This window comes from Lethenteron reissneri, chromosome 16 (genome assembly GCF_015708825.2).
Source record: "Lethenteron reissneri isolate LAM-NWPU_2019-01 chromosome 16, ASM1570882v1, whole genome shotgun sequence".
NCBI classification, from domain to species: Eukaryota; Metazoa; Chordata; class Hyperoartia; order Petromyzontiformes; family Petromyzontidae; genus Lethenteron; species Lethenteron reissneri.
Genome location: NC_083794.1, coordinates 14,347,765 through 14,369,604, shown reverse-complemented (window position 1 = coordinate 14,369,604; position 21,840 = coordinate 14,347,765). Strand labels below are relative to the sequence as shown.

The 21,840-nt window shown below is 50.8% G+C and overlaps 1 protein-coding gene across 6 annotated transcripts in view; it reads right to left on the bottom strand.

Moving 5' to 3' along the window:
* Positions 1-21,191, bottom strand: part of LOC133343048 (centrosomal protein of 135 kDa-like) — a 31,254-nt gene extending 10,063 nt beyond the window's left edge. For 2 of the 6 annotated variants that reach the window (XM_061552496.1, XM_061552497.1), the window contains exons 1-15: positions 20,538-21,191; positions 17,956-18,146; positions 17,172-17,339; positions 15,585-15,726; positions 15,264-15,348; positions 6,262-6,390; positions 5,536-5,751; positions 4,420-4,485; positions 4,108-4,258; positions 3,392-3,624; positions 2,711-2,866; positions 2,016-2,189; positions 1,482-1,559; positions 920-1,071; positions 387-502 (exon numbers count right to left, since the gene is read on the bottom strand). In XM_061552496.1, coding sequence (XP_061408480.1) covers positions 387-502; positions 920-1,071; positions 1,482-1,559; positions 2,016-2,189; positions 2,711-2,866; positions 3,392-3,624; positions 4,108-4,258; positions 4,420-4,485; positions 5,536-5,751; positions 6,262-6,390; positions 15,264-15,348; positions 15,585-15,726; positions 17,172-17,339; positions 17,956-18,146; positions 20,538-20,650 — 2,170 coding nt within the window. In that variant the 5' untranslated portion in view covers positions 20,651-21,191. Of the gene's footprint in view, positions 1-386; positions 503-919; positions 1,072-1,481; positions 1,560-2,015; positions 2,190-2,710; positions 2,867-3,391; positions 3,625-4,107; positions 4,259-4,419; positions 4,486-5,535; positions 5,752-6,261; positions 6,391-10,191; positions 11,892-15,263; positions 15,349-15,584; positions 15,727-17,171; positions 17,340-17,955; positions 18,147-20,537 lie in introns of those variants that run through there. The other 4 variants (XM_061552499.1, XM_061552500.1, XM_061552501.1 and 1 more) reach the window with 4 other exon arrangements.
* Between the last annotated feature and the right edge of the window lie 649 nt (positions 21,192-21,840).

The following is a 21,840-nucleotide window of genomic DNA, read 5'->3' as shown; positions in this document are numbered from 1 at the left end:
TAAGTTATTTAACAGTTGCTTATTTACGAACAAGTTATTTAGTCAGGAAAGCATTGTTGAGTCTTAAGACCATGTTACACAATTTTTTTATTAGTTTCTTTTGGCTTAGATCGTGGAGGTATAATGTAATTTTTTACCGATATCCCTCCACCACTCGACAAATGTCTGCACACGTGACTAATCATCTGTACCTCTCAGCTCCAGGTTTCTTATCCCTCTTTTGTTGAACACAAAGCTTTATCTCTTTGGCTCGGTGAGCCAAATCTCTCGTCGGGCCACTCTCACAGCTTCCACGGGACACATCTGGCCCGCGGGCCTCCAGTTGAGTAACCCCGACATAAACAACGCACCCCACTGACAGCCGTAACAGCGACTTTCTTCGGTACCGATTTTGTCGTCGAGCCTGGCGCCCCGGTCCTGCGTGGACTGTAGCTCGGCGGACTTGGCAACGAGGCGGCGCTGCACCTCCGAGACGGCCTCCTCCGCTTGCTCGTTCAGAAGCCTGCGCCGCCGCCACCGCCACACCGCCAAACGTTAGCGCCCTCTCCCGAGCGTCTCCTGAGCGACCGACTCCACGCTCTACCGTGACTTCACTAAGCGATGTCAGCAGGGCCACCATCATCATCATCACCGCCACGCATGATCAATCCACCGTTAGATGAGGGCCTCCCCAACGCCGTGCAGGACGTCGGGGTTATTTTACCTTCTCCACGCCGCGCCAGTATGGGCTGATGAAGACCGGAGCATGAACAAAATATTTTGCTCTATTGCTCTCTCCTGCCCACCATTGGGTATCATAAAACACCTAACTCTGCATTGCAGAGAAACGTGGTTCGGTGCAGTGCAGAATAGTGGTCCACTGTAAAGTGCAGTGTTGCGGAGTGCAGCACAGTGCAGTGCTGCCCCACGCTCTGCGAACCTCAGGGAGCCGAGCTCGGACTTGTGCCGCGCAAGCTCGTCCTCCCGCTCAGCCAGCCTGCGCGCCTGACCCTTGACCTCCTCCTCCAGCCCGGCCACCGAGTCCTTGAGGGCGGCGCTTCGAGCGCGCAGGTCCGAGCGCTCTCCCTCCAACTGCTCACAGACCCCGGTCGCGCGCGTTGGCAGTGAGCAACTAAACCCGGAATGTTTTTATCACAATTTCCCCTAACTTCATCCCGATTGTGCTGTTCGCGTTGGTGGATCGCATAAACGTTGCAGCTATTCATAAATCTCGCAGAGCAGTGCAACTGACAATGCCAGATAACAGCTCATGGAAGTGAACACTACAGAACTACCTCCTTCTGATATCCCTTCATAGGCCTTCTAGACCACACAATAGGTTGGGGGGGGGGCAGCACTTTCAAATGTGAATTAAATGTACAACGCCTGTACAAAATATTTAAACAGACGCTCGACATGACAGTCTCAAGTCGGGCACGGGTGTGACGCAAGCGCCGCCAACTCCGCGTTAACCTTGATGCCAAGCGTCGGGCGACTCTCACCGTAAGAGCGTTCGCCTCCACGTCCTCCAGCCGCTGCTCCAGCCTCGCCCGCTCGCTGATCGCCGTCTCCTGCGCAATCTGCCACGCGCACCGACGATGAGAAAATGCAAAAAATAAATCAGTTTTATCTCAATTGTACTGTCGGCACCACGTAATGAGCTGAAGCCACTTCCGATGTCTCTTCTAGTGACCTCCGTTCTGCACAGCAGGGGGTGAAACTTAAACCCACTTAACTTAAATAAGAACTAATTACATTTTTGTGTTGCGTGCAGTCGTTGGTCAAGAAACCATCCACTCACTACGGCGCACTGGCCTCTGGACCACCCGGACACCTCATATGTGATTGGGTGCATTATGGGTGATTTGATCAGAGGCAACACCCAAAGATACCCTCGTATGTTTGCTACTTATCAAACATCCTTACAAACAAACGATATCAGCTGTGCGTGCATGTGCTCAGAATGTAAAGCGACAGGAGGGGCAGAGGGGTTGTGGTTTGGTTTTTGCCGGGAGGGCCCGGAGCGCTTGCGGCACCTGTAGCCGCTGGCGCAGGCTGTCGCGCTCGGTCGTCATGCGTCTCAGGTCGGCGATGGCGTCGTCCCGCTCGCGCTCCACGCGCCGCAGCACGGCTTGGGCGCCCAGCCCCGCGCGCGCCGACTTGGGGCTCCGCACGGCTTCCCGGCGCAGGCGAGCGAGCTCCTCCTGGGACTGGGGAAACACAAACGCACAGGGGCACACGCGTAAAGACAAAGAAGCCCCTGCAGCCTAAGACTGTTGGAATAAATGCTGTTAGCGCCTATTAAGGGAGGCGCATCATACACACACATAAATATACGCATACACACAAACGACAAAGATCAATCGTATGCAACCATAGAGACTGTGGCAAGTGCTGTTAGCGAGCACCTATTAAGCCCGGTGTATTCCCAGTGCCAAGGTTTATACATTCTACTAGGTACTTGTTGTTTATATCCGAGTCAACCTAGGTGAGGCCTGCTACCAGTTCTGATATTAGAAGTGGCTAGGACCCAACCTCAGGTCACCAGATTTGTAGAGCAGGGCGCTACATAACCACTACGCTACCGCTCCCCATATGCGTATATACACACACAACACACGGGCCTATTGACAAGCACTGGGTGAGCCTTACTGCTCCGGTCCCACCCACTGCCCGTAGGCCCCTAGTGAGGGGGCGGGGGGGGCGGGGGTGCGGGGGGGCGCCCTCTCACCTGCTGGTAGAGAGAGTTGGTCTTGTCGCGCTCGGCCGTGAGCACCTTCACGTTGCCCTGGATCTCGGCGATGTGGCGCTCGAACTTGTCCAGCATGCCCTGTAGCTCGTCGCGCTCCCGCGTCACCTGCACCAGCCTGGACTCGTAGGTGCCGCCCTGCCGGGGCAACACCGAGCGGCGCCGTTCACTCTCACGCGGAACCCGCGCTCCGCAGGTGGCAATGGCGCGCGGCCGGTAATCTGGTGCCGCGGATTGGCAGATCGCGTAAATGTTGCAAAGCTCCCTGCACGTGGGCGTGGAGGAGGCGCCATTCTCTGGCTTGCCAGGAGGTGGTAAAGCAAGTGTGGACTAATCTCCATAAGTCCCATTCGTATGGGATATAGTTTGGCCCCCTCGCACGTGTGGGTTTTATTCGGTTACTCTGGTTCCCTTCCACAAGTATAAACACTAATTCATTGGCTGAACACATCTTAATACATAGAGGACGGATGAAATCAGCTTGTGCGCAGGAGCTAGATGGATTGTTACATCGCGTGACTGAGAGATGGCGAGAGCTTGCGGGGTCTTTCATCCAGCAATGGGATGGATCAAGGCTGCCGACGGCAAAGACGACGACCGTAGCCTTAACAACCGATGGCAGCCGCACGGCCCGCAACGCCCGCGTCCCCACCCAGCGCCAACCTTGACGGGGGAGGTGCGGCTCGGGCTGCGGTGGCGCGTGGGGCTGCGCGTGGGGCTCGAGGCGCCGGCCCGCAGCAGCGCCGCCAGGCGGTCCGCCTCGGCGCGGAAGTGGTCCCTCTCCTCCTCGAGCGTGCGCACGAACGAGTCGAGGCGCGACGGCGACACGCGCTCCTTGCCGCAGCCGCCGCCGTTGCGTCGCTTCAGCCGCTCCACCTCCAGCACCAGCTCGCGCTCTGCGCAGGAGCCAGTGCCAAAGGAAAACCACGGCAAAGTGGCAGGGGTGGGGGAGATTAAGTAACAAATGTTAGAATGCCGAGGAAGAGTATCGGTGATTGCTGTTAGCAGTCATGGTGCAAGCTGTTTAAAAGACGCTTACATTTTTAGAAGGCGTGTGTTTTTAATGCGTCTGTGAAAACATGAATAGGTTCTTGCTAGCAACACTTGCAAGGGCGTTGGAAGTGGTCCACGGATTGACTCATTGCAGTAACTACAATTTAGGGTAGTTTTAATTTTGGAAAATATTTCTTATTGTTGCATGGCGGTTCGCGATAGTTTGTTGAGGATTGACAATGGTCCGTGTCTCCATAAAATTCGGGACCCACTGGTCTGGAAGGCCACACGTGGAACCTTCGCCTTTGCATTTGTAGTGTGGAGCAGCAGTCAGGGCCTGTGCAGCGATCCACGAGGCCTGGTGAGCTCAGAGTGTGGCGACGTGCCAGTGACGGTGAGCTTGTTGAGCCGGTTGCTGAGCCGCTGCTTTTCGTCCTGCGCCGAGTCGAGCAGCTCGGAGAGCCGGCGGCTTTCGGTGGCGCGAGACTCCAGCTCCACGCGCAGCCTCACCACCTCCGCCTCCGCCTCGCCCGACTCCTGGAGCCGCACACGCACGCACACGCGTGTGCACCGCGTCCTCAACGTACCAGGCTAATTCAGGGGTGGGGTTCCCCCCGGGAGATCTGTTTCCTTAACAAAACCCCGTTATTATCCATGTCATGCGTATTTGAAACTCGCGTATCTTTTGTTAAGCTTACGGATCTCAGCTTAGCAACTTTATCTTCATATGCTTCAACTTCTCTCTGCAGATGCTTGTTTTCAGACTGCAACGAGAGAGCACGATTCATGTTACAACAAATAAAGCCAACTCGGCGCGTTGAATGTTCGACCGTATTTTGATCTGATGGGGACAATCGCCATTAAAACCCCCAGGGTAACAAGAGTGTTTCAAGTTTAGATTGCTTAAGTCGGTGAGAACTCAAGAGTCCAGGATAATCTCATTTGCAAGAGTGGAATGGGTCACCAAAATTTAAAAATGTAAACAAATACAAATCGGAACAAAAACATTATCACGTGAGGAATTGAGAATATTGCAAATATAATTCCCTGCAGCAAACATAATTCCCAAGAGTGAGTTTGAGGCGAGCCTGGGGTTGTGCTTGTGAGCGGTAGATTTAGGCTAGGGTGCATTTGCGACTGTTAAGATGCTGGGAAGGGTTCGCAAGTTTTAGAGATCAAGGCAAGGACATGTTTGCAATCATTGCACCCTGATCATAGTGGACCGGTAAGTGTAAGAAGACCGACTATAAGATCGAGACTGGGAAGTGTTTGCAACGGTTTTATGCTGGGATGGATTTGCAAGTATTCAAGATCAAGGCTGGGTATGTATGAAAACACTCCTCCGCAATCGGAGTGTATTTATAGGCGTAATAAGGTCGGTGCCAGCGTGGGCTTGTGGCTGTGGGTTCATGGCCGTCTAATCGAGGCTGGAGGCAGCATTTGCAAGTTACGGCGCAAGTCGCAAGTTGTGGCGCCGCGGTGGCTAGATATTAACTCCCTCGCCTGGTATACAGGAGGTCGTGGGTTCAATCCAAACCCTGACGCCTGCTGTATATTTGGAGTTTGCATGTTCTCACTGTGGTCATGTGGATTTTTTTCCGTGTCCTCCATTTTTTCCCACCGCATTTAGACCCAACGTGCGTTTAGAGTATTTGGCTGCTATAAATGTCCATACAATAAGCCACTTGGTTGGGCTATCATACGTGGCCAGGTGGCTTCTGAAAAAGAGCTACATAGCTCGGAAGGCCTTTCCCGGTAAAACAAAAACTGTAATTTAGTTGAAGCCGCAGGGTGTCGACGGCGCGCGGAGCAACCTTGGCGGTGTCGAGCTCTCGGCGAGCGGAGAGCAGCGTGGAGTCGCGCTCGCGCTCCATCTGCTGCGCGAGAGCGTCGATGTCGGTGAGTTCGCGGCACAGCTCCTCGTTGCGCACGCTCAGCTCCGCCGCCTCGCACTCCTTGCTGTGCTCGCGCTCCGAGAGGCGCGACGTGCGCTCCTGCAGGTCGCGGTTTGCCTGCTGAAGGTACTCCACCTGCCACGCATCCAAAGGGGTCGGCGGACGGGAAAAGGACCGTCCACGGTATTTGAAAATATATATTTAGTTAATTGTTTTCTTCCCCCCCCCCCCCCCCTCTAATTATAGGCTAGACTTCGTGAGTCGTAAGTCGGGGGTCACCTCTATGTAATCTATTCTCAACATGGGTTTGTCCTTGAAATTATTGAATTGGGGTTACTAATGTTAAGTTTCAAATTGCACAACAAGATGATGGCACATGGGCAGGCAGGCAGGCAAGCAGACATGGCCAGACACACAGACAAGATAAAGCTAATGCATGAATGCTCTCGACTTTAGTTGGAAGGCATTAAAAACGTTAATCTGGCAAACGCTGCACCACCTTGCGCCAGGGAATAGCTCAAGACCAAAGGTTTCTTGAAGACGTTGCCCTATGCCTGTGCAGCCTTACTCTGCTACACGGCAAAGGCTGGGCGAGGGGTGATTGTGGTTGCGGAGGTGGTTGGAGGTCCATCACGGCGGGCTCACCTGCAGGTTGAGGTGAGATATGAGTTTCTCGTTGCTGCGGTTCTTGGCTTCGAGGGAGACGACATCGTGCGGAAGCCCCCCGCTGAGCGTGCGTCCCAGACGATCGATCTCGCAGTCTCTATCCTCCATCTCCACGTGTAAACACAGAGAGATTCCACGCTTACATGGTGAATCAGGATAATATTTAAGTCCGAGTTAAATCTTGACTTAAAGCTTTCGTGACTGCAGGAATTAATATTCTTTGGATCTTTCGGTAAAGTCACGTAGATAGGTTCAAGGAAAATAACAACAAATAACCAAAAACGATTTTCTTTGAACCCATCTACGTGACTTTACCGAAAGACCCAAAGAATAAGTCCGAGTTAATTTAGGGATGGCCCAGATCTTGTTCAGACACCCACGTGTCACACGGCGCTTGTGTCTGGCGAGGTGCCGCTTCACGCCAGGTGGAATAGCAAAGGCTCGCCAGCAGGAGATTCACGGGGACAGATCCTAATGTTATGGGTTAACTAATTCGGGCGACTTTCAGATATAGCACCCACACTTCCCACTTCCTTGTTGGTCTAGCTGGGAGACACACACAAAGATCGCCCCTATAGCCTCAAGCAGGCTGCTTGGGCAAGTGACACCCACCCCAATGTGGTGGGTGTCACTTGGGGTGGGCGTCTCTGTGTGTGTCTTCCCCCAGTGGGGTGGGTGGTCAACACCACGCTAGGCCACCACATTGCACGGGGTACTCAGTTGAAGCCGAGTTGGCCTAGGGGTGGCAAAGTCGGGTCACCGGGTTCGTAGCAGTGTGCTAACCACTACGCTACCGCGGCCCACAAAGGTCACACACACAAACATATGTACATGCACCAAACACATTAAAATCAACTGTACATGCACCAATCAATCGCAAGTGCCCATATTGCATGCACATACACAACCATATACACTTTTTATTCCTGATGACGAACGCTTGTGTTGCGATCGAAACGTCGTAGTTTGTTGTTATTTTCTTTGAACCTATCTACGTGACTTTACCGAAAGACCCAAGAAAAAACTATTTCTGTTGAAAGTGAAATCTGTGCAAATGTTTTCTTAATCATCAGCCATGATAAATCCACTGATAGATGAATGCCTTCTGAAGTCGTCACTGGCACTCACGGGTAGCAATGCACCTAGCACGTGCACACGAGCAAATATCCTCGCTCCATCTCCATGGTCGACGCATCCCTCGGGAGAAAAACATTTTAAAACAGGCCACCATGTCGACACATGTTGGCTCTTTAGCTCCGTGCCACTGCAAAGTCATGGCCTGGAGGCGGGAGGCACCAGTTTGCAACTTCTTGGGGAGCCCTCTCATCCAGACAAACTCGGCTCTATCTCCAGGGCCATTAAACGCTGAAATGACCTTGTCCCTTGCCAGCCGTTACCGGCACAAAGCGGCGTCTCCACGGAGACCGGCCGGCAATGCCCACAACTCACAGGCCCGGCCCATGTCCCACTTACCGGGAAGGAATTCCTGCAAAATGCAGATGGGCGGAACAGCTCGTGTGAGGATTCTCGGATGGATGCATCTCAGACCGGCACGCAGCATGCATTTGCATACCTTCTTTGAGCCTATGAGCAAGCCACCCGGGAATGTGCCCCACCTCGTCAGCTATCAGAAGCTAAGCAGAGTAAAGCCTGGAGAGTGTGTGGGTGGTGGACCGCAGCGCATAAAGCCTGCGGAGCTACATTGTCAGCAGACGGTGGTGTTGTACTGTAGTATGCTCCAACGACTATGCTCCCCGTCTTCATCAACCCGCACTGATCGGCGTGGTGAAATATGGTTAAATACCTCCCCCCACGACCAATACGGCGCAAAGAGCCCCTCGTCCAGCAGCGGATTGACAACAGGGTGACATCGATGGCATCGCACGCATTGTAATCTCACGGCGTGCTGCAGGGTTGTCATGGTAACCTGCGTGCCCTTGCAAATCACGGCCACCGGTTGCAGGGCAATTTGCTTATCTAAATAACATCTTGTTGTTCGCCGAGTCCCACGCGCACGTCATGTCGAAACTTGTCGGGAGAAACTTCTGCACAGAGCCGGATGCTGTGGCCCCAAGCCGTACCCATGGAGACCGGCTTTCCTTGCGCGAAGGCATCTCCATCTGACCGTGAAACGGGCGGCCGGAGCCAAGCACGGCGGTCGCTCCACCTCCTCAAGCTTGCCGAGGGCTCTCCTGGCCAGCGGCACAGCCCACCAAACAAGCCCACACAGTCCCCTAGTCCACGGGAACCACGGCAGGGGCTGACCCATCACCTGTCCTCGTAAAACAAACTTTAGCGGTAGTGTTTTGCCTATAAGCCCAATTTTTTGTTTGAAAAAGTATTGGTTATGATCAAAGTCGCCGTCGACGCATTATTTAAAAGCATCATCATGATAATCATCGTTCACATCGTGAAGCATCACCATCGACCTTGCTGAGCGGGAGGTCGCTCATTCTCCCCTGCTGCCCCCCGCTGTCTGAAACTCCCTTCCCACAGTCGTCCACGCTGTCAACTCCCTGCCACTGTTTAAGTTCAGACCCAAGACCTTCTTCTGCTCTGCTGCAATAAACTAACCTGCCTCTCTCTATAAAAACGACAGTGCTAAATAAGCCCATTCATATCATTAAACATTATTACTTACATCATGAAAAATCATACATATCATGATCATCATCAAACAGCATGTAATTATTCACATTATTAGGCATTCACATTCATATCATTATCATCGATGAGCACAATTCTGAATGTCATTAAGCATGATCTTTAACATCATAATCATCATTCAGATTCAGCATGCACCTCGTCACTCCAATCATCATTATCACATATCCTGGGTCGATAAAACAACCACTTTCCGTTAAAGCCTCACTCCATGGTAGGGCGGTGAGTAGTTTACGATAGTCCTTGCTGAACTTTCACCCCACAGGGGTTGAGTCGACATTCAATTTACGGTCATTCTCCCATTGTCCATTAATAAAAAAAAGATCCCCCAAATAGCCAGCACAGACTGTTGGGGCAGGTGCTGTTAGCGAGCACCTATGAAGGGCAGAACGGCACACAATGGGGTGTGTGGCCAACACCAATCCCTACCGCCTTTGTCTCCCTAGCGGCAGTGTTTACACACCACACCAGGTACTCATTTTAGGCTGAATCTACCTTGGGGAGGCCCAGAACTGGTTTAGATAATCGTCACTGACGTTGGCCGGAAACAGGAATCAAACTCGGTTCGCTGGAATCGTAGCGCAGCGTGCTAACCGCTGCGCCACCGCTCTCCAAACGGCACCTGCACGGGCACAGATATTGGTATGCACGCTCCATACACAGAGCTTGACTTCAAACGCCTCTGAATATATTTTCACACCCGGCACACCACATCTACCATACATACCTCTCGCTATGGCCGCTTGGTCAAGCTAGATGTAACTGAGCAGTTCCCAATCTCAATTGTAAAGCGTATAACAATGAATAGTCGTATTCTTGGTTCTTTCGGTAAAGTCCCGTGGAAGGGAAACAATAAAATAATAAAAATATTAAACAATAAAATTCTCACGTTTCGACTGCAACACAAGCAATCATCATCAGGTGTGAAAAACACCTGATGACTTTACCGAAAGAACCAAGAATATGAATCCCTGCAGTCACGAAAGCTTTAAATAAAAAAACAATTAACAGTCGGTTAGACGAAGACGCTTCCATGCCAATACTGAAAAGAAGCTTCCCAGCACGTGGAAGAGTTTCGTCGGACATCAAAGCCGCACGGACCACTCAGTGCAATTTTACAACAAACCATCGAGTGAGTTCCTCCAAGAAGCTCTCCCAAGCAAGTGGAAGCGAAACGTCGGGCTTCAAATCCTAACGGCGGCACGCGGTGCCCCCCTGCCCCCCACCCCCCGCGCCGTCGGTTACCGGAGGTCGCACCCCGGACGCGCTCCTGTGCCGCCGGGAAGAGGACATCGCAGCGCCGGCTCCTCCTAAAGCACTGCCTCGGGTCGTCTTCTCGATCGCGCCGTGCACACTGCTTCGTCGCTGCTGCTGCTGCTGCTCAGCTGCTGCTGCTGCTGTACGGCAAGAGGCCGAAGCTCGAGACGAGGTGCGGGGGGAGGGGAGTGATGAGCCTCAAGGCGGCGGCGGTGGTGGTGGTGGATTTGTGCCGACCGTGATTGAAGCGCGATCTAGCTATGAATGGAGCGGGAGACACGTGTGTGAGTGTGTGTCTGTGTGTGGTCTGAGTGTGGTGTGAGAGTTTGTCTGTGTGTCTGTGTGTATGTCTGTGTGTGTGAGTGTGTCTGTGTGTGTGAGAGTGTGTGTCTGTGTGTGAGTGTGTGAGTGTTTGATGAGAGTGTGTGTCTGTGTGTGTGAGAGTGTGTCGACGTGAGTGTACCTGCGTGTGCATGTATACGCCTGTGAGCGCGTTCACTGTTGTGCGAGTGCTTCTGTGTACTACTTGTGTGTATGCGTGTGCGTCAGTACTGTACGCACGCTATATGAATGAGTTGCAGGCCTATATATGAGTGTACTCCTACGCGTGGGGTTTCACCACACCACCGCTTATCGTGCGCCGCGTTCGCTAATAGCACCAGCAGTCTACATAGACTGTAGAGTGCACGGGTGATCTCTGCCTGTCTTTGTCTCCGTGTGAACTCCTTTGCTCGTGTACGTAGCAAGTGTGCCTCTGCGTGCGCACGCGAGTAGCAAGTGTGCGACTGCGCGCGCGTCTCTCTCTGTACGAGTGTGTGTGTGTCTGTTCCTGTACATGCGTGTGTGTGAATGCGTGTGCATCCAAGTGAGAGGGATGGATGAAACGATGGAGGGGGGTTGAAGAGGGGGGGGACGCTAGTTGCCCTGAGAGCGGCGTGCTTAGAAACGGCTGTCCCAACACGTGCGCACACGCGCGCGTGGGTTCGTGTGTGTGCCGTTGTTATCAGCGCGTCTGTCAGCCCCAACCGTGCGAGGACGTGTGTGTGTTTCGGGGAGTGCGGTGGGGAGCAGTGGTGTGAGTGGGGAGCGGTGGTGTAAGTGGTTAGCGGTGGTGTGAGTGGGGAGCGGTGGTGTGAGTTGGGAGCGGTGGTGTGAGTGATTAGCGGTGGAGTGAGGAGCGGTGGTGTGAGTGGTTAGCGGTGGAGTGAGTGGTTAGCGGACCCGGCGGGCGAACCCGAGTGAGATTCCCGCTCTTGGCCAACACCAAGTCACGGATTCTCTGAATCTGTGCCGAGCCCTCCCCTAGGTCGAATCAGCCTCAAACGAGGGCCTGGTGCGATGTGTACACATCGGCACCGGGGAGACAAAGGCGGCCGGGCGTGGTGCTGGCCACCCATCCACGTTACCTTCGTGTGCGTTGCAGGTGCTCAGTGTACGCGTGCTGTTTACTTTCCTCGCCTCCGTTGCCCCTGTTGCAACCCTCGCCACGTTTCGCGTGCCCGCCCGAGGACGACTCAACGCTGTTCGCTCACGGTACCGCAGTGCCCGAGCTCAAGTACTCGGGCCGGGGTCAGTCAAGGTAGTTGTAGCTGTCTACCGGTCAGCGGTGCTCCCCCACGCCGTGTCCGGCGAGCACGCCACCGGCGGGCGGTTACAAAGTGGACGTTAAAGACCCACGTGGCCGGCCGGTAGGTGGCAGTAACCGCGGTGGACAGACTCTGTACCGAGCCCCTCGGCCTCGCGGTGGAAATTCGACGTTGCTATGGACTTGACGGGTTGGCGAGTTGATCGGCGAGGACAACCGCCGCTGCTGTTGTTTTTGTTTTTTTCCCCCGACAAAGTGGTACTCAATTTTATCGGCCGCTCCCCCCCGCCCGAGTCCGCGCTACGACCACAGTGCCAAGCCACGAGGTTGCAGAATGATATCCACGACGCTGCAACGCATGTGAACGGTGCAGCAAAATAACTGCGCTGTTCCACTCAAATGAGCGTGGACAGCCATCCTCAAGTTACTCGGCAGATCCAGTTTATCACTTGCGAAAGCGATAGTCGATAAACACCAAGGTTTCTCGTTTTTTGTTTCATATTTGGTGATACTTCGTTGGCAGCTGAACGTGCACTCGTAGATATAACTCTCAAGGGTCCTTGCCTGAAACGTTGACTTTTAAATTACTTTATCTCTTAAGGCAGTGATAATGACGAATGTTTTGAGGCTTTTTTAAGTCCAAGAACCAGAGCAGATATTGATACCACAGGGGTAGCAAAACTTTAGTCGTACCGATGTATTTGTATGGCCAATTTAGAGTGAATTATATTATGCAATCACTCCACTAATTTCAAATGGCTTTCAGTTAAGTCACTGTTATTGACCACAGAGAAATTGGAACCACTCAAGTTATGCCACCTCTGGTTGCACTGTACCGACAAGTGAAACGTCTGGTCTGGGCTCATGGACGAGATAAAGGCCATTGTTTAAATCACTTCCCCCTGCGAGTAATTGAACTTAAATAGCCTCACACAGAGACCCATAGACTCACACACAGACCTACAGACTCACACAGAGACCGACAGCCTCACACAAAGACCCACAGCCTCACACATAGACCCATAGACTCACACAGAGACCCATAGACTCACAGAGAGCCCGTAGCCTCACACAGAGACCCATAGACTCACACAGAGACCCATAGACTCACACAGACCCACAGCCTCACAGAGACCCATAGACTCACACAGAGACCCATAGACTCACAGAGACCCAAAGACTCACACAGAGACCCAGACTCACACAGAGACCCATATCCTCACACAGAGACCCACAGAATCGGAGTTTAGACACAGTGGGGATGTTTCTCTGTTAATGTCCCAAACACCTGGGACCCCACCACAGTCGCAGTTTGATGCCGAGCTCGAGATTATTTATGACTTCACTTGCAATTGCATTTTACATCATATAACCTCGTCTGTTTACATATTAGTTCAAGTCACCCTATATATCTCTTTAATGTTTCTGTAACTGAATCAGTAAAAAAATATTCACCTAGCCAACTTGCGCTGCAGGCAATTTAATATTTAACATAGATTTAACATAGATTTGTGTTTGCGTCACTGTTGTACTTTTTTATAATTTTGTCTTTGTCATTTTAGAAACCCAGGTAACTCTTGAAAATAAGTCTATACTGGTGTCTTGGTACTCAACTGGTTAAACAAAATAAACTTAAACTTGTAACATGCACTGTGTGAGTTCAATGAGAAACCCACGCATCCCATCTCACACAAGAAAGAATCGTATACTCTGGTGCCTGTTCAGCTCTGACTCAGACACAGGAAAGTTCCTGTCACATCATCAATCACAGCGCCACGTTCCCCTGAACATTGTTCTCCTTAGGTTCACACAATCCGGGTGTTGCAATTGTTAGTGCACTCAAAATCACGATCAGAAGGATAAAAATTCAACCTTGTTGAGTTTGACTCAGCCCGTCATTTCTCGTGGGTTGATAAAAACAAATACCACTTTGTGGGAAGTTAACAGTGGTTGTAAAACAGATTACTCACTCCATTGTAGGATTGCTTTGAACTTGACGACATGAGTTTTATTCCAGGCCACAGCTAACAATGAGTGGTGAGTGGTATCTGAACTGGTCTTTGGCCCCCACCATTCACCAACTCACGCAGTGAAGTATGGTCAAACAAACCCCATGGACAACTCATTGCGGGCAGGCCTTCATCCAGCAGTTGATTAACAAAGGCTGGAACTTATCAACATTCTGGGATTTCCACAAATTGCTCAGGGCTACAAGATGCATGTATACCATGATCATTTGAAATAGTATCCAGTCATTTTTGAGGTCTATGCAGGTTTTACATTATGAACAACACTGTCCACAACGTTTATCAGAGTGTTCAGGTTGCATAGCAGACCGCTTTGAGGGTCTAGGAAACGCCCCACGCAACCAGGGGATATAATTAGCCATCATTGTTAATCCGCCCCAGACGTCACGCGTGCGTCCGAGGTCAGGCCCTACGCTGCCCGATGAAGGCAATCGCTTGGAACCACTCATCCCAAATGCTGACAGCACACGCCATTAACCACGAGCACATGCGAGATAATTGCTCACCGAGTCCCATCGGAAAGCAAAGCGGCGCGGACCACTGCGGTTGCAAATAAATGATGCCCAGGGGCAACGTTTCAGCTGAGCCTGTCTGGGTCAGCAACCTGGAAATATTTCCGCACCTGGCACACCACATCCAGTATACCTCTAGTGATGGCTGTGGCTTACTAGTCATGTGCCATCTACTCCAGTAAACCAATGAGCAGGATGTTTGTCAGTAAGGAATTAAAGCCCTCACTTCACCTGCATGTCTGTCTCTCTGTATAAATGAAAGCATTAGAATGCAGGCATAAAATAATTGCTTCTATTAAAACCCGTGAACAAACTCGTAGAAATGAATGCGTGACGATGCATTGCTCTGAAGAAAGTGGTACAGCTCGTGATGGTCAGCTCACATTACTGCATGTTGACAATACCATAAACAGCAATGTGGATTATGGGCCAAATTTTCACAATGACACAATGACTAAAACACATTCATTCATATTGAGCTGCAGTTTGTTTCATTCCACAAATGATGCACGACATCTCATGCTATCTCATGCAACTTTTGTTGCTCCTATTTGCAACACATTTGCACATTACCAAGCCATGTTGAACACCCACGCACAACCTACGTTTATTTTCACTCTGCTGCAGACTACGTTAAACAACGCAACGTGGACAACAAAATTGCTTTAAAAACCTTTATCGCTATGAAACTACACTGTTTAACGTTCAGCGTTTAGTGAATTTCTTCATTGTTTATGATGGAGTCGTCGGTAAAATTCTGCCAAACGTGTGCCAACCTGTGAATGTGACTTTATGTGTTTCTGGAACTAACAAGCACTTGCCCTGACGGTCGTGTAAGGCTAGAATGGGGGTGAATATCTGTGCAAAGGACATAAGCAAAATCGTTAAACGACATGTGGTTCATGCTGGCTGCTGCTCTGGGCACGTGACACTCACCTGCTTCCTGAGGGTTTTCACTCCCAGCTCGGACCTCTCCAACTCATCCTTGAGCCTCTGCACCTCCCGCTCTTGTTCCTCCAACCTACAGAACGATGCGCACCAGGTCAGATGCTTTGCCGGTGTCCAGGCAGGGGTTAAGAAACGTATTATACTCTAGATTTGAAGTATTATACTTGCCGCGGTGGGGGATCGGACCGGCGACCTCTCGATTGCAAGTCCAGCGTGCTAACCGCGTCACCATGGCACCACACCCCTGCACTGAATCGAGGTTAATATCTCCCTTCACTGGCCCGGCCACTTCGAACCTGCCACACTCACCTTGTGCTGGTGAGCTTCACAATGTCGACCACGTAGGGGTCGTGTGGCTGGGCTACGGGTGGAGCCGACAGGCCCGAGGGAGGCACCATCTCGTCAATCTGCATGCGCTGCCGGTGGAACGGGATGCTGCGCTGCTTTCCGCCTACGGGGACACGAGCGACCGTCGAGTTGGGACTGCTGGGACTAAAACAACATGTGCACCTATTGTTCTCTTTTAGCCCCGCCCACCCCCCAACACGTTCCATTCATTGGCTACCACATTCAGATACGCCCCTCCCCCCTCCTCCCCCCCTTAACTTGTATTTAAGCGCTTGTCTCTTGAAATTTTGCCTCACTTGATACAGTAAATCTAGCTGTGACGGTCCCACCTGATGACGGAGACTTGTGTTGCCTCCGAAACGTCGTGATTTATAATTGTATTTATATTATTATTTCTATAATTATTATTATTTATTTTTACCTACGTGACTTTACCGAAAAAAACCTAAGAGTACTGCCTGAGGTCTGACGTGAATCACGGGGTCAGCATCGTTCTGAACCCCACTGCAGTCATTCTGCTAGAAGAATTTGCATAAAGTTGCCTGCATCACTTGTGGATGAATATCGAGATTTCCAGTTTAACTTTATAAATGTAAAAAATAAACTTGGGCTATATTAATAAAGAACTTTCATTTGCTTTAATACATTATTTTTGTGGTTCATATATTTTGCTCTCCAGGCTTTGTGCACTGTCATCTTGAGGGTTACTTTTCAAATGAATCCGTTTTCAATCTATCATCATTACGGAGTGCCTTCCTGTCATATATTCCTATCGTTAACCTTTTCCATGATCTTAAAAAATATATTTTCTCTTCTTAAAGACTATCAAACCACATTCTTCCTGGTCTTTCACATGATATTTTATCAATAATTCTGCCTTAAATAATAATTCTGCGCTCCAAAAGACCTGTCAGTTACAATCATGACAGCCTTATTAAATGGCTTTAGGAACATATCAAGAAACCTTAACTAGTTAAAACCACGGCTTAATTTCATCCAGACCTGTCTAGATCATTTATCCAGAAATTATTTGCGAACACGGCACACCACATCCATTAAATGTCTCACTGTGGGTATTATCTACATGCCCAGGTGTCCAAATTGCGCGATTAATGCCGAGTTGTTGCAATTTCTTGATTTAGTTCCTCACTCTGCAGTCCTGTCTCTATGCCTAGTGCAGTCTAGCAGTCCTCGTTTAAATGTAACCTTGACTGAAAAGTAATTGACAATGTGTGGATTAGAGAAGTCCTGTGCTGCATAGTAGGTGGGCTTTGACAGGACTCTTCAGGCGAAGGGATGACAGCCCGTCGGCAAGAACAATCACTGGAGTGGCAACCAACGCACACAAGAGAACGTCCATCACGGGGATAGAGACATGAGATTGACTCATGCGCCGATACTGGGTGGACTTCTGCATCTCGGGACCAAGCGGGATGACAGTGACTTGGGAAGGATGTCATCCAGCAATGGATTGAAGATGATCATGTGCTGCACCTCCGATTGGAACGGTTGGCGATGTACGGTGCGAAAGAAGTCCAACAGACATACCGGGAGTCTGCACAACAGCCTGCATGTTCTTCTCTTGCAGCGTGGCGATGCGGTCAGACTTGGCCCTGCCCTCCTTCTCGAGTGAGCGCACCTTGTGGACGTACTGATTGTTCAGGAACTTCAGGTCAGCGTTCTCGTGCTCCAGCCGTCGAATTGTCCCTTTCAGATCTGGCACACAAGACGGACGCGAAACACACAAAATTTCATAGAGAGGCATGAAATATCGTCGTGATATGTGAACCAGGCATGGTGGTGCACACCTGTGAGCCAGCACATTTGAAGCAACGGATGGTGGGTCACACTAATTTAAGGCAAAATGTGATGTATGTGATGATGCCATGCATGATAATCCATAAAAGGTAAAATATGTGGATTTGGCACATTGTCAATTGTGAAAACTTAATTAAAGTTTATTTTTACACGGTAAAACAAACTCACGTTATTATTTTATTACCGGATATTGCCTGTGCTAGCTTATAATCCATGTAACGATGATATCACCTTGCATAATTGTCGACTGAACGTTAGTCGTTGGCCACAACTGGCCCGTGGGCTGTATGAAATGAAGTAATGGATCGCATCGGGCCTGTGTATCTATGTAGAACTTCTTTAGCACCGTACGTAATCAACAGTGCTAATCCGAGTTTCGGGGGAAGGACAATAAACTAAATACAGAAAGCACTTTTTAAGAAATTAGTTTTTAATCCGTGGATTCATAGGTAGGTTATACCCCAATGCCAGAGTAACAGAGGGAGGCGCACGGACGGTGCGTAGGTGCGCTCACCCTTGCCGATGCGCTCGCACTCTTCGCGCGCCCGGATCAGCTCCATGTGCAGCGCGTTGTTGTCACGCACGAGGCGAGCGTTCTCGCCACGGTACGGCTCCACGAGCGTGTCCACGTTCCGCGCCTCCTTCTCCGTCTTGCCGGCCACCAGTTGGGCATTGCGCAGGCTTTCGGTGGTGTGCACCAGGTCACTGCAGCGTTCACGCGCCAATGAGTTTCAGATAAAATTATCACTTGAGAGATTGGCGGTGGTGATAGCTTGGCGAGGCCGTCATCCATGGCTCATGATGGTATTCACTTAGGTTATGTCAGGATGGTAGGCATTCATCGATCCACTGCTGGATGAAGGCCTCTCCACTCATTGATCATGGGAGTTGTTTGACCATACATCACCATGTGGATCAGTGTGGGTTGGTAAGAGGGATGGCGGCGGGTGCAGAACGAGTTCAAAAATCACCCACCACTGATGTTAGCAGTCGTCGATAATCGATCTCAGGTTGCTGGTTTTATAGAGCGGTATTCTAGCTACTGTGCCACCACTTCACCCTAGATTGTTATAATTGTATAAGCAAAAAATTATTAACTACTATCACAACATTGTCACCGACCACCTTGAAAACCGCACACACTTTTATAGTAATTATACAATGGCTTAATATCACTTTAACTACCACGGGAATGCCTGTCACAGTGGATCTTCACAACTATAAAAAATGAGGCTTTCATTTTAGAGGTAGCTTTTGCAAACACTCTTCCCCCCCTCGCCACCCCACCCATGCAAAAACGTTAAGTAATTGAAATAACATCTGCTTTTAACCAGGTGTGCACACCTCACCTCGACCTTGGGACAGACTATTTACTGAAGTAGCCACAATGAATGGTGTGTACCTATGTTTACTGCAGTAGCCACAATGTTTACCTATGCAGCGTCCCATGCAGTTAACAAAGGAAAGGAAAAACCCCACATTGTAAAGCATCACAATTAAAATATCATTAGTTCAGTGATTATGTGGTAACACCAATCACATGGACATTTCTCTGCCGCCCTACACAATTAACTAATCATGTGCTGCCGTGTTTTTGTGCTGAATGGATCTTGCGATGTTGGTGGATGGCTCTTGCCGATAAGATGTTGCAATCTAGCAGCATTTACTTAGGAAGCCTGACTCCTGCTGATGAAAGTCGAAACTGGTCCAGAGTTTTTCTGCTTTCACTAATTCTGCTGTAGAACATTGTTCCATGAAGCCTCACTCGACATATGGACTAAATGCTATGTAATTTGCATCTTATATAAATACAATAAGACTTATACACTTATACACTTTAATTATATCCAAGACTCTTTTTCAGGAGAGCTGTACTGCCATCTCCTGACCAACTCGTAGCAACACTTAACACTGACCACTGCTGCCCACCAACATCTGCCAAGCCCTAGTCTAATAACGAATTCAAGTACTACACGGAATCAACCCTGCCTAGCTTTAGATATATGATGACATCGAGAATATTATTCAGACCGAACTGGTTGTACCCAGCTCGTTTGCAGGGTTCTCAGATTACTGAAATGTGATGCACTACCTGTCCAACACTTCAACGGCGTGCAGTGTTTAAATCGAGGAGTTGTTGGCTTTGTTGAGAGTAGGCAGATTAAGTGGATGACAAAACGTGAATTAGTACGTTCATTGTGCAGCCACCTGTGGGGGGAGATGATGCTTATACACCGATAGCAAGGCGTGTCGAGTGTCCCAATGCAGCTGGCGTGGTTTATATTTAATGTGCGTGGGTCATCTACGTTGTCGCAGGACGCGCATTCATATTAACACGCAGTCTGTTGTGTGACTTGCAAAGAGGCACGCCTGCCATCCAACGCTGTGGATTCAAGGGTTGGCAGATCACGCAAGAGATGTTCGCTCTACCCACGAGGTGGCCAGGAGTGAGTACACAGCAAGTGGGTTCGTGAACCCGTCTATTCGAACCTTTCGGAACGCCATGCAGTGGCAGGTACCGTACTCGAGTACAAGTAAAACATTCTAAAGGACCAAACATCGCCACTGCAGGTCCCTCCTGAAAGGCGGTCCTGAGACTCCGCGCGTCTCAAATGAATGAACCAATAAAGTAATTATAATATATATTCAAATATGCTCAAAATGTCCCCCCAATATATTGCTATAAAATTGATTTCTGTTAATATGATTGTGGTTATGGTTGTACTTTATTAATCCCTAATCTCTGCCATTACATATAATGAAACAAGAAAAGGTAACAAAATAAAAAAGTTATAATACAATATACACTATTAGACATTATTGTAAAAAATAAATAAAAAGTCCATCCTATGTGTTAGTGATCTTTTTTAATATTTTAGGCAGGAAATTAGTTTTCAAAGTTAGATTTTTTTTCTGGGGGGAGGACCCCCAGACCCCCTGGAAGATTTGGTCCCCCCCCGCCCCCCAATGTTGACTGCATGGCTACGTCCTTGGAATGAACAGACGAACGGATGAAGACACAGACATAAGTCCTGGGTACAGGCTGAAGACACAGACATGGGTACGGGGACATGGGTGAGAAGTCTCGGCTCTTACCCGAACAGCTTCTCCACGAGAGGCAGCGTCTCCACGCCCAGGGGCTGCCTGTAGCCCAGCTGGTCCAGCCGCTTGCGCAGGCTCACGAACCTGCGCTCGCCAGCCGAGCCCATCGCTCATCGGGGCTTCCGAGCCGGCGGGTCAGCGGTGAACGAATCAATGAATGAATTGAACAATGAATGAAATAAACTCAGTAATCCTGGGCCCGCGCCTTGGCTGGCAGTCGTAATCACGTCGGTGTGGGAGTTGAACCGGTTAAGAGGCGGCGGATGTCCGGCCCCGCTGCTTCCCCCTGGCTGCGGTCCCCGGGGAAAGGGGTCCTTGGAAGAGGGGTCCTTGGAAGAGGGGTCCTTGCAAGAGGGGTCCGAGGTCCCTGGAAGCAGCGTCGGTTGAGTCTGGAAATCGTAAAGTGTCAAGATGCTGGCGGCTCTTGTTCGGTCGCGATCTGGCTCCCTGGTTCCTGGTCTCGCTCCCTGGTTCCTGGTCTCGCTCCCTGGTTCTTGGTCTCGCTCCCTGGTTCCTGGTCTCGCTCCCTGGTTCCTGGTCTCGCTCCCTGGTTCCTGGTCTCGTTTCCAGTCGACGTCCCGAGTCCTCTGACCCCTGCTCCAGGTCACGACCCGACTTGGATTCCGACTCTTTGTCCCTCAGCCCGAGTCTCGCTACGGGGTCCTGGTCCTGATTCCCTGGCCCGGGTCTCACTCTGACGCTGGGTTCCCCGGTCTGGCGGGCGTCTCGTTCTCTCGACTCCCTCGTTCCGTTTGAGACCCGGTGCTGGTTCCTTTTGTTCCTTGAGTCCCCGATGTCCCGGTGCCTCGTCCCGGTCTAAGCCCTGGGTCCTAGCCCCAGGTCCCGGTCTAAGCCGTGGGTCCTGTCTCTCCCCAGGTCCCTGTCTCTCCCCAGGTCCCGGTCTAAGCCGTGGGTCCTGTCTCTCCCCAGGTCCCGGTCTAAGCCCTGGTCCACGTCTCTCCCCAGGTCCCGGTCTAAGCCGTGGGTCCTGTCTCTCCCCAGGTCCCTGTCTGTCTCCAGGTCCCTGTCTGTCCCCAGGTCCCTGTCTGCCCCCAGTCCCGGTCTAATCCCTGGGTTCCGTCTCTCCCCAGGTGCCTGTCTAAGCCCTGGTCCACGTCTGTCCCGAGGTACCTGTCTAAGCCGTGGGTCCTGTGTCTCCCCAGGTCCCTGTCTCTCCCCAGGTCTCCGTCTCTCCCCAGGTCTCCGTCTCTCCCCAGGTCTCCGTCTCTCCCCAGGTCTCCGTCTCTCCCCAGGTCTCCGTCTCTCCCCAGGTCTCCGTCTCTCCCCAGGTCCCCGT